Raw genomic sequence first — 12,919 nt, forward strand, 5'->3', positions numbered from 1 at the left:
AGATCTTTTCACTTACTAATTTCACAAATTCCATTCCCTCAAATTTTGTAGTTGTCTTATTATGAATACTGACATCTACACTGAAAATAACTAAATAAATAAACTTTTCAAGATGCATTTTATTCATTTATTAAATGTAATTATATATTTTATTTATTGCAAAGGTTTAGAATCATGCCTATAGTTCCTGGTCTTTCGGTAATTGCCTATATGCACAGGATGGTTAAATGAGAGCTCTTTCCTGTATCCTCAAGGGACAATGTAAATCAAAATAACATAATGCCAGAGATAGATGATAGGGAGGTAGATAGACCAATAGAGATAAATTGATAGGTGATTGAAGAAAATAAAATGTATAAATTTAAAATGGATTAAAACAGGACAGTTAAATAGGAAATTTCTAAACCGGTGGTCAGGTTTCAAAAGTTGAGACTGTCACTAGAGCAAATGTTTCATAAGAAAAATGCTATAAGGCATTAGTAATTTTTATTAATGACAAACATGAGAACATGTAAACATAGAGAAGATAAACAACTACTAAAGTCTTTTTGAAAGATTTTGGCAAAAATGAAATATATATGAATTTTAGGGCATGACATAAGAAAAAAAAAAGATTTGCAACTTTTAAAAATAAATATATACACTGACATTTATCCTAAATAAAAATAATTGATATGTTCAAAAACCCATTGCTTTTCTAATATTTTAAAGGCATAAGTTTCCTATTCATTTCCTATAACAAAATTCTAAAAAAGGTCCATGACATTGGTCTTGGTAATCATTTGTTGAATATGACACCCAAAGCACAGGCAACAGGGGCAAATTTAGATGAGACTAAATTTAGATGAGACAAATTTAGATGAAATGTTTCTGGATAGCAAATGAAATGATCAGTAAAAATCAAAAGGCAACCTACAGAATGAAGCAAAGTATTTGCAAATCATGTATCTGATTCGGGTTTAATAAACAAAACACAGAAGGTATACATACACTCCAATAGTAAAAACAAATAACCCAAATAAGAAATGAACAAATGACCTAGAAAGACATACATATGGCCAACAGATCTATCACGAAACATCAAGAAATTGCAAATCAAAACCACAATAAAATATCACCTAACAGATGTTAGAATGGCTACTATCAAAAATGCAAGAGATAACAAGTGTGGGCAAAGGTCTGAAAAAAAGGGAACCCCTGTGTACTGTTGGTGGGAATGTGAACTGGCACAGCTATTATAGAAAACAGCATGGAGATGCCTCCAAAAATGAAGAAAAACTGAACTAGTATAATAACCAACAACTCCACTTCTGGGTATATAACCAAAGGGTATGAACTCAGTATCACAAAGAACTATTTGTACTTCCATGTTCATTGCAGAATTATTCACAAGAGCCAAGACAGGAAAACAAACTCTCAAGGGGTGAATGGATAAGAGAAAGGTAGTATTTTCTCTGAAGATGAATGAGCAACCAGACATGAATGGCATCCTTGCACCTGCTACTTAAAGCACTTTAAGAATTGAAGGACTTTGTAAAAGTCACCAGAGTTTATATAAATAATCAACCTAATTCTGTACCTTAGGTTAATCATTTGGTGCTTGAAAATAAGCTCAACATTCAGAAAGATAGTAATTAATTTCATTTTGGGTCTGATTCATCTTAGAACAATACTATTTCAGATAGGAATATTATAGAAACGTGTCAGATTTTTTTATTTGCGAACATGTCAGTGGATCTATTTATACCCACCATTTTTGCATCATCTCTTGTTTCATTTGTGATTTTTCAGAAATGATTTGCCTTAAGGAGTTGCAATGAAGACAATTATATATTAGACCAATTAACACCTAGTGACTACCCATGACACATAGAAACCATTCACTTCCTAGGACTTATTTAAATAGCCCTAGAAAACTTCACAGTGGTATAAGAAGAATTCCTCATAAACTTGTGTGCAGACTTTATGAGCCTTTCTGGGATGAAGACATGGTTCTGTCTGGGGGGAGTGCACAGAGTAAAACCCTCAACAGCGATGGAGTGGCAGAGGGCAAAATCTGCTGTGGTCCTTGAAAACCACAGGTCTCTACTTCTCTGCCTGTGGTTACGAATCATAACACCGTCAAAGTCAGCACTTGTCACTGCCCCATCCTGGACATGTTGCCTCATTAAAATAATTAATCTACGTAGATCCAGGCAGAGGCCAAATTCTTCTCCTAAAAAAAAAGTATGAGGTCCTTTATTTTTCCACAAGCTAAATTAGATGTTTCAGTGGAAGAAAATAATTAGATAAGTTTTAGCAATATCTGATTTTCAACTTACACCAAGTGCAGTCCAAGCAGGGTCAGGAGAAAGGAAAAAAAAAAAAAGAATCCTTTTAATGGGGGCTATTGATCTATGGTAAAGTATCATGATTAAAATAGACCTTTTGAATTTTAGTTGCAAAGACATAGTATATTCTAATTGCTATAACCTTTGGAAATCTTCAGAAGGATAATAGAGCAGTACAAAGGTTAGAGCAGATTTTAGGGAGGAGGTGTTTAACTGAATGTGATTATCTGACACCAGGGATATAACCTAATACAAAATAAATCACCTATTTTTTCTAACAAAGACAGATAAGCAAAGCAAACCTGAAAATTAGGTTTCAACTTTGTAATTAAAGGCATATTTCTGCAATACTAAGTATCAAACTTATACCACTGGAAATAGAAAATTCTTAAATTCTTAGAAAACTTATTATTAAACTCTTATTAAGTAGAGCAGTAATAACTTCTTATACTCAAATTGTTGTGAAAACTTTTTTTTTAGTTTTCACAAAGTCAAAGATATTTAGTGCACATTCAACTTAAGAAAAATGTTTCAAAAACAAAGCCTTCTGCATATGTTTTCAATATTGTTATACATCTAAAATTCCATATTTTTATAAGATCAGTTCTTGAGAGTGTCAAGAAAACTTCACTAAACAGTTAAAGTGTCAAGAAAAACTTGATTCAACACTAATGCAAAGGGTAGAGTGATGAAACTGGACTCTCCTGAAACAAAAGGCTGGAGAGATTGAGCTTTGGGTTGAATGAGTAGAAAAGCACGAGAGGAAGGGATAGTTTAGGGGGTTGGACCCGGCCCTCTGTTTGCTCACTGAGAATAACTGTAAAAAGTGGTGAGTTGGGCTCATACCCTCCAGGGACATGGGGAGATTGAAACACAGGATGGAAAAATGGTTCCCTAAGGGATGGCTTCCTGGTGTCTGAGAAAGACATTCCTGTGTTAAAAAACCACAGGAGACCCAGAAAGACTGACATCCCAAAGGGACAGATAATTAAAGTGCATTCTAAAGCAAATACCCTAGTTTAGGGAAGATGAGGACAATGTTAAGATCTTCTTGGTTCAAGGACTAGTAACTTTTCAAAAATCAGTCAACTTGCTCAGTGGTACTTATTTTCTATCACTTGTTTGTTTCTGAATATGAACTAGTGAGTAATAGTTGCTCAGTGGTGTCCTACTCTTTGCAACGCCATGGACTGTAGCCTGCCAGCCTCCTTGGTCCACAGAATTCTTCAGGTAAGAATAGTGGAGTGGGTTGCCATTTCCTTCTCCAGAACGTGAACTAGAGTAGAATTATCTAATGGTAGGTTGAATTTCCCAGGCAAATGTACTGGAGTAGGTTGCCCTTTTCCACTCCAGGGGATCTTCCTGACACAGGGATCGAACTCACATCTCCTGCATTGGCAGGTGGATTCTTTGTCACCAAGCCCCTTGGGAAGCCCAGAATTCTTTAATGGTAGGTTTTTCACAGGTTGCATATTTTAAGATAATTTTTCTTATCCCTTATGAAAGAAAAATCTAACTGAAGTAAGAGAGCTCTCTAAAATAAAGTCAGATAGAGAACAAACTAGGTTACCTATGGAGAGAGGGAAGTAGAGAGGGACAAGATAGGGGAAGGGGATTAAGAGCTACAAAATACCATAGATAAAATTAATAAGCTATAAGGGTATATGCTACAGCATAGGGAATATAGCCAACATCGTATAAAAACTTTAAATGATATATCTATTTAAAATATATTTAAAAATTGACCATGTGAAATTAATATAGTATAAATCAATTAAACTTCAATAAAAAGGGAAATAAATATATAAAAATACTAAATCTCCCACCAAAATGTAAAACAGCTTTGAGGCCATTAAGAAGGATGACTTATACACATCTTGGCCTGGATGTAACCTGACCTTTGACCTGATGAAGTCATCTAGAACACCTGCCAGAAACTCAAGATCCTGGACTCAACCTAAAATAACTCATGATAGTCTGTCTACTTACTGAACCCCTGCTGCTGCTGCTGCTGCTGAGTTGCCTCAGTTGTGTCCAACTCTGTGCAACCCCATGGAGTGTAGCCTGTCAGGCTCCTCTGTCCATGGGATTCTCCAGGCAAGAATACTGGAGTAGGTTGCCATGCCATCCTCCAGGGGATCTTCCCAGCCCTGGGATTGAACCTGCATCTCAGGTCTCCTCCATTGGCATGCAGGGGCTTTACCACTGAGCTACCAGGAAAGCAGCCCTGAACCCCTATCCTAAACCAATTGGCCATTCTTCAAGGACAAATACTTTCTGACTTATGTCAGTCAGTGACAATTCTTTATAAGCCCCTGATGCTTTCTCTTCCTGGAAACATTCTTTCACATAGTGAAGTAAGCCATAAAGAAAAACACCAATACAGTATACTAACGCATATATATGGAATTTAGAAAGATGGTAACAATAACCCTGTGTACGAGACAGCAAAAGAGACACTGATGTATAGAACAGTCTTATGGACTCTGTGGGAGAGGGAGAGGGTGGGAAGATTTGGGAGAATGGCATTGAAACATGTAAAATATCATGTATGAAACGAGTTGCCAGTCCAGGTTCGATGCACGATACTGGATGCTTGGGGCTAGTGCACTGGGACGACCCAGAGGGATGGTATGGGGAGGGAAGAGGGAGGAGGGTTCAGGATGGGGAACACATGTATACCTGTGGCAGATTCATTTCGATATTTGGCAAAACTAATACAATTTTGTAAAGTATAAAAATAAAATTAAATTAAAAAAAAAAAAGAAACATTCTTTCAGGGATATTTGAATCTGTGTCTTCCAAACTGCAGTGCTTAAGACTCTAAATACACTCTTCTTATTTTTGCAGCTCCTACATTATCTATTTTGGTTGATACCCTCCATCCTAAATAATACTAAGGTAATAGTTAATTTAACATTTGAGTATTAAGTCTCCAATAACCTTAGATCTCAGCTGTGGGACTACTGACTAGCATCTGTTATGAAATTCAACATTGGGGTCACTGACTTGCTAGAATGTTGAAAGAGATCAAACACTTTCTCAGTATAGGGAGAGATATTACCAGAATTGGGGTAAATAATTCATATTGCACATATGAATTATGTGCAATTCATATCACATGTAAAGTATCTGCATTTTAATACCTCCCTTAGCCTTTTGTCCTAGAGTCTCTGGTATAAGACATGCTGGCAAATTCATCACAATTACTTCACAGTTGGAAAAGCTGAGACACGCCACCAGGGCACAGAGTCTCTTGAAAAAAGAACCCCTTGAAGCAGGAGCCTGGCAGTCAGAGAACATACTCTTAAATACTCTGCTATGTGAACAGACTAATCCTCATTTTATGGACAAGGAAGCTGACACTTTGAGTCCCAATGCCACAAATATACTAAGAGTCAACTCTGGTACTGTTTTCACTATACTATCTCAATTATAGTTATGTATTTCCATATTTCACTACTTAGAGTTCTAAAACAGGCAATTATGTTTTTTTTTAATTTTATTTTATTTTTAAACTTTACAAAATTGTATTAGTTTTGCCAAATATCGAAATGAATCCGCCACAGGTATACATGTGTTCCCCATCCTGAAGTCTCCTCCCTCCTCCCTCCCCATACCATCCCTCTGGGTCATCCCAGTGCACCAGCCCCAAGCATCCAGTATCGTGCATCGAACCTGGACTGGCAACTCATTTCATACATGATATTATACATGTTTCAATGCCATTCTCCCAAATCTTCCCACCCTCTCCCTCTCCAACAGAGTCCATAAGACTGTTCTATACATCAGTGTCTCTTTTGCTGTCTCGTACACAGGGTTATTGTTACCATCTTTCTAAATTCCATATATATGCGTTAGTATACTGTATTATGTTTTAAGTTTTCTATCTATCATTTTGACCTCCTGAAATCTTTGTTGAAACTTATATTTTACTTTCCAACTAGGAATGTAAAAATTATGAAGGAGATGACAAAAAATAACTTGTAAGGTGAAAAGAAGAAAGAAAATAAAAAGACAAGCTTATTTTGTGGGTCTATCCCTTGTTTTCCAAAGCTCAAAGATCCCAATGAGAAAATCAACCTAGAAAAATGATAGTGGGTATTTTTTTTATATCTTGAATATAAGTTATTTTTCTTCACTATTTTTCTTTGTCCTTTTGCATATTTTCTGGCCATTAAATGTTGAATACATTGTAGTGTTATAAGTTTGACAAATGATTGTACAATTTCCACTGTGGATACCTTTGTTTCAATCCTTTATTTTTAATGCCAAGGGCCATAATAGATTCATACCAATTGTGAAAGTATCATAATATCTAAAAGCCATAAACTAATGTGCAAAAATTTGAGGGTAATTATTAATAACTAAGTCTTTTTTATAACTAATCAAATTGCACACCTATATCTTCATAAAAAAATTTTTCCCCATATAAAAATAAAATCAGAGATTATCTTTAGAATTTTAAACCTTCATAATAGTGTGGTGTTGCTAGTCACAGAATTCATACTTGGAGCTGAATTCTGAAGTTCATTTAACTAATATCAGTTATTCCCCCACCCACCCAACAGCCCCCATAAAAACAAGCAAACTAACAGCACCTTTTAAGGTTTTAAATACTAACATGAAAACTCTCCGATTATCGGCTTCACCTCAACTTTGAAATTTTCAAAAGATGAGTTTTATGGGTAAATTCATTCTTATGTTTTAAAAGGGAGAAAAATCATTTCGTCTTAGTTAAAAAAAGAATCAGAAGTGAAGAAAGTTACTGAACTGGTTCACAGGGAAAGTGTACACAATTGATATATGTGTTTAATAATGAATGCCAACCATCAATAAAAGATTGAGCATACACTGACAGACCCAGGCAATGTGTTTGGTTATTAAATGAATTAAGCCCAGATACTTCTTAGATCAGAGGTCTCTAGCATTTGAAGTTATTCCTCTATCAGAGGTCATGGTAAAATACAAGCTGAATTACAGGACTGTCCTCACGTCAGCCCCCTTCTTGGATCACGGCCTTGTAGTGGCGAAGGGGCTTGTTAACTCGGTGAACCTGGGAGTCTTGCCGTGCAGGGCCACCAAGGATGCACAGGTCACAGCAATGAGTTCCGACAAAACACGGACCACTGGAAAAAGAAATGGAAACCGACTCCAGGGTGTTATTCCTGCCTAGAGAGCCCCATGGACAGTATAAAAAGGCAAAAAGATATGACACCGGAAGATGAGCCCCACCCCAGGTCGGAAGGTGTCCACTATGCCACTGGGGAAGAGTGGAGAACAATTACAAATAGCTCCAGAGAGAATGACAGAGGAGCCTGGCGGGGTACAGTCCATGGGGTCGCAAAGAGTCGGACACAACTGAGCTACTGAACAAGAGCAGACAACTTCCCTTTGGCACTTAGAAAAAAATCTATGATTTACTAGTAGGTTTTAAATAAAGAGTGGGATAACTAGCTAATTATCGAAACTTCTGCGGAATCTATCCAGGGCATATATATTAAGAAAGGATGCCATATACTCTAAAAGAACTCCTAAATGCCACATCATGTTCCTACAGAATAGAGGGCCAGACTTTTAATAGCCCGATGGTGACAGTGTAGATGCATTTAAGGGCAGGGCACAGGCAGAAGAAGCTAATTAACATCAAACACTAATTAATCCCCCAGTATTTAGCAATGAAGTATCAGCAGCTGTCTTAGATGCCATATGCTAATTAGCATTAATAAACTTCAGAAATAATTGTCTCCATTGTTCTGTGTCATAATACTTCCTCTAATTGTACTTTGGAGAGCATTGCCTATAAATGGTAGCAAGCATTCCATAGCATTGCTTGAAGTTTAATGAGCCATTTGCTGTGACTTGTGGCATTAGGAGAGAATATATACAGGAAAGAGGAGAGATTAATGCCAATTTTTTTAAATTCAGAATTAAGTTGTTGTCTGGTACTTTGTGTCTCCATTTATTCAAATATTCAGACAGGAGAGACTGTTACTTTGGCTCCAGATAATCTTTAGGGAAGTAAAAGGTGAAGTTTAAGAGCGATGGCTCGCATCTGTGCCTCAGTGAGCACAGGTTTAGGCTTTCATTGGAAACTGTCTGTGCCATCACATTCGAGAAGCTGGAAATGTCAGGAGGGAGAAAGAGCATCTTTCTATGCAGAGAAAACAACTCCCATTTTCCTCGTGTCAGCAAAAGTAGGCAGAATGAATCTTTGATTGTATGATCTGAAGAAAATACAGAAGATGGTTATTAATTATCTTGGAAAATGCTTAAGACTCCAAAAAATTTCACTGGTTATCATTCCATGAATTAGACAGCAAAATTCAGTATCATGAGAACGTGATGAGTGCCTACAGACACATTAAAACCAAAGACCACAGGATACGATTCTTGATTTAAAGAGGTCCATGGTGCAATTAAAGGGGAATAACACATGTGCGGTAATACCCTAAACAATTAGCCAATATAAAGATGCATTTTGGAAATTTAAAAAATTATATATAACCAGAACATTTCTAATAATTGAGAGAGTAATATAGGCCCATATAAACTAAGTCTTTAAAACACACATATAGTCTATGGTATAACAACTGTCCTTCTATAAGCATTTTTTTTAATTTGAAAAGAAAAAGCAATACTTGGCAGCAAATTATTGAAAAGTTTTCCAAAAACTAAATGGTTTGATAAACACTATAAGCATTTATAATGTATACATTTGTTAGTACTATTTGCCATATGTGTCAGTAATGCAAAAAAGTCTGTCCTAAACCTCCTGCTGCTGCTGCTGCTAAGTCGCTTCAGTTGTGCCCGACTCTGTGCGACCCCAGAGATGACAGCCCACCAGGCTCCCCGTCCCTGGGATTCTCCAGGCAAGAATACTGGAGTGGGTTGCCATTTCCTTCTCCAATGCATGAAAGTGAAAAGCGAAAGTGAAGTCGCTCAGTCGTGTCCGACTCTAGCGACCCCATGGACTGCAGCCCACCAGGCTCCCCCGTCCCTGGTATTCTCCAGGCAAGAATACTGAAGTAGGTTGCCATTTCCTTCTCCAATGCATGAAAGTGAAAAGTGAAAGTGAAGTCGCTCAGTCATGTCGGACTCTAGTGACCCCATGGACTGCAGCCCACCAGGCTCCTCCGTCCATGGGATTTTCCAGGCAAGAGTACTGGAGTGGGGTGCCATGCCTAACCCCCCTGCTAAACTATAAAAACACTTGAGTGTTTTTTTTCATTGGTCCTAATTACCAGTTTATACTTAGCTCATGTTGCCTCAAACAGTATCTGAAAAGAGCCACTGTCCTTATGACTGTATTTTCCTGTAACTGCTATTCACTTTAAATCATTTAATTTGCTAAATTTTTTAGCAAATGGCTAAAATTTTTTTAAATTCTAGCTAATGGTCAAACGTAAAATAATAACAAAAGAAAAAATGTTGGTTATTAAATAATACCAGAGTATCTTCTTTCATGATATAAGTTCTGAAAGTTTAGTAATTCTACTGTCCTTGGATCTTAAAGGGGCTGTAACTTTTGAAAAGGATTATGTTTTTCCTTTGCTCTGGCCACTAGAAACTTAGAGCCAAATATTCTGTCTTCCTTTATTACATGGGTTCATACTGTTTCCATTTATCTGTATAAATATTATCTCTATCTCTGTTTCTTTATCCTGATTTCTCTATTATTTTAAATAATTTTACCCTTTGGATTTTATCTACAGTTTTAAATGTTTAAGTTGCATTCTAATTCTTTGTGTGAATTAAGTAGACCATCATTAAATGGGAACAAAAAAATTCTATCAACTTCCAAACAGAATATATTGGGTTGGCCAAAAAGTTCATTTAAATTTTCCTATAACATCTTATGGAAAAACTCAAACAGACTTTTTTTTTTTTTACCAACCCAATAATTTACAGCAAAATTTCATTAATTTTGATAATTTATGTTGATTCATCTAGTAGTTTGGCTTGTGAAACTTGTTTTTAATTCACAAATGCTATATTATAAAGGGATAGAGCATATTTTAAAATATATTTTAAGGGTTTAACAGGGCTAACTGCCATTAATGAAACTGAGATATAAAGAGTAAAATATTTTATAGAGAAAGGTTTAGGCAATGCATCAGTGGATATTAAGAAAAATGTTCCAGAGGGACACACACCACCTTAAGCAGATAGGTAATATTTTATCCTTACTATTGAGGTAGGAGAGCTGTAGACTGAGAAAAGAGAGAATAAAAGATAGAGAGAGAGAAGGTAGGCCACTGGTTTTGTTTTTGGTGTACAAAATAAACTGCTCCCATGAGCTCTGTCCTCTGGGTCTTGTCTTCCTCTGGTTTAGGAAGCTTTGATTTCATGTAATTTTATGTTCTCTATTGTCTTGATCAATTGAAGTGAGGCAGAATGGCAAGCTGACCATGTTTGGTCTTGGAATATGGTTATTAATAATCAATCTAACAAACTGGTTTGTAAGATCTTAGTAATTTTGATCCTAGTAGTTGATTGAAGTATTACAAATTCATTGCCAGGCTCCTGTGTCCATGGACTTCTCCAGGCAAGAATACTGGAGTGGGTTGCCATTCCCTTCTCCAGGGAATCTTCCCGACCCAGGGATAGAACCCCGGTCTCCTGTACTGCAGGCAGATTCTTTACCATCTGAGGGACCAGGAATCCCCTCTTTATCTTCAGGGGATAGGATTAGTTTCTATGCTATCATTATCACTACTATTAAAAACAGTTCAAAGTGATGGACATGTTTCTATGAGTTGGAAATATATTAAATAGCTTATATATTGTAGCACCTTCCATTCTTTGAACCACCCTCCTCAGTAGATATAGTTCCTCTTCTTACTGTTATTATTTTTATTGCTGTATTCCAGATGATATAGTTTAGGATGTGAGAGGGCAAACGACTTACTCAAGACTCTCCAGTCAGTATAAACTTGGACTGAGAATGAATTCAGGAGGTAGATTCATTAAGCTCACTTCAAAAACAGCTTTATATAAACACTATGTTGGACTGCTTTACTCTAATATGATCAGATAACTAAACACAGAGCATAACTGCCATACGACCCAGCAACCCCACTGCTGGGCATACACACCGAGGAAACCAGGACTGAAAGAGACACGTGTACCCCAATGTTCATCGCAGCACTGTTTATAACAGCCAGGACACGGAAGCAACCTAGATGTCCATCAGCAGATGAATAGATAAGAAAGCTGTGATACATTTACACAATGGAGTATTACTCAGCCATTAAAAAGAATACATTTGAATCAGTTCTAATGAGGTGGATGAAACTGGAGCCTATTATACAGAGTGAAGTAAGCCAGAAAGAAAAACACCAATACAGTATACTAACGCATATATATGGAATTTAGAAAGATGGTAACGACAACCCTGTATGCGAGACAGCAAAAGAGACACAGATGTATAGAACAGTCTTTTGGACTCTGTGGGAGAGGGAGGGGAGGGATGATTTGGGAGAATGGGATTGAAACATGTATAATATCATATAAGAAACGAATCGCCAGTCCAGGTTCGATGCAGGATACAGGAAGCTTGGGGCTGGTGCACTGGGATGACCCAGAAGGATGGTACAGGGAGGGAGGTGGGAGGGGGGTTCAGGATGGGGAACACGTGTACACCCATGGCAGATGCATGTTGATGTATGGCAAAACAAATACAATATTGTAAAGTAAAAAAAATAATAATAATAAAAAATAAAATAAAATATATAATTACAAAAAAACCCCACAATCTGCCCATAGTGTTTTATTTGTAATCTACTCACTCTATTCTTTTATTACCTTCAGTCAACCATTAACAAAAGTTAATTAAAAACCATTAATTTTATATTTCATGTAATTATTAGGGTTTTTATGTCAAAAACATACATATTAGTAAACACACACACTCACACATATAATATGTCTTGCCAAATCAATTTTCATTAGCAATTGTTCTTGTATCTGATGAGCAGTGATGGTTATAAAAGTCATTAATTATCTCTTGCCAAAGTGCTATACACTATTACCTATGGATGCAACTAAATTTAAATATAAATGCCTATTAATTAATAAATAACACGTATAAATACATCTCCTTGTTAATTCTAAAAGGACATAAACAAGTAACAGCTGCATGTCTTTATGAATTGTGAAACAAATATTCCATTTCACCAATTAGATTGTGCCATGACGTGCTAACTTGCTTCAGTCGTGTCAGACTCTGTGTGGCCCTACAGACTGTAGCCCACCAGGCTCCTCTGTCCATGGGATTCTCCAGGCAAGAGGGTTGCCATTTCCTTCTCCAGGGGATCTTCCCGACCCAGGGATTGAACCAGTCAGTGTCTCTTAAGTCTCCTGCAGGAGACTGGCAGAGCTGGCAGGCGGGTTCTTTACCTCTAGCAGTTGGTTTTCACAAATTAGTAAATTTAGGTCAGCATAATTGTATATTCCCTCCTGTAAATGAGAAACTGGTGACTCAAAAGTGCAGAGTGAAGTGTCCCCAGATCTTTCTGGATAATTAAGAGTGCTTATGATAGCAGATGGACATCATGTGTCAGTTCATCTCTGTCTCTCCACCTTAC

General features: G+C 36.8%; 1 protein-coding gene across 10 annotated transcripts in view; it reads right to left on the reverse strand.

Moving 5' to 3' along the window:
• LOC129636178 (uncharacterized) overlaps positions 1-12,919 on the reverse strand; it is a 431,707-nt gene that overhangs the window by 66,182 nt on the left and 352,606 nt on the right. For 4 of the 10 annotated variants that reach the window (XM_055559475.1, XM_055559466.1, XM_055559462.1 and 1 more), the window contains one exon: positions 8,277-8,557. The exons of 3 other annotated variants lie outside the window; for them this stretch is intronic. In XM_055559475.1, the coding sequence (XP_055415450.1) occupies positions 8,322-8,557 (236 nt within the window). In that variant the 3' untranslated portion in view covers positions 8,277-8,321. Of the gene's footprint in view, positions 1-6,594; positions 7,460-8,276; positions 8,558-12,919 lie in introns of those variants that run through there. 3 more of the 10 variants (XM_055559478.1, XM_055559457.1, XM_055559463.1) reach the window with 2 other exon arrangements.

Source organism: Bubalus kerabau, chromosome 21, assembly GCF_029407905.1.
Source record: "Bubalus kerabau isolate K-KA32 ecotype Philippines breed swamp buffalo chromosome 21, PCC_UOA_SB_1v2, whole genome shotgun sequence".
NCBI lineage: Eukaryota > Metazoa > Chordata > Mammalia > Artiodactyla > Bovidae > Bubalus > Bubalus kerabau.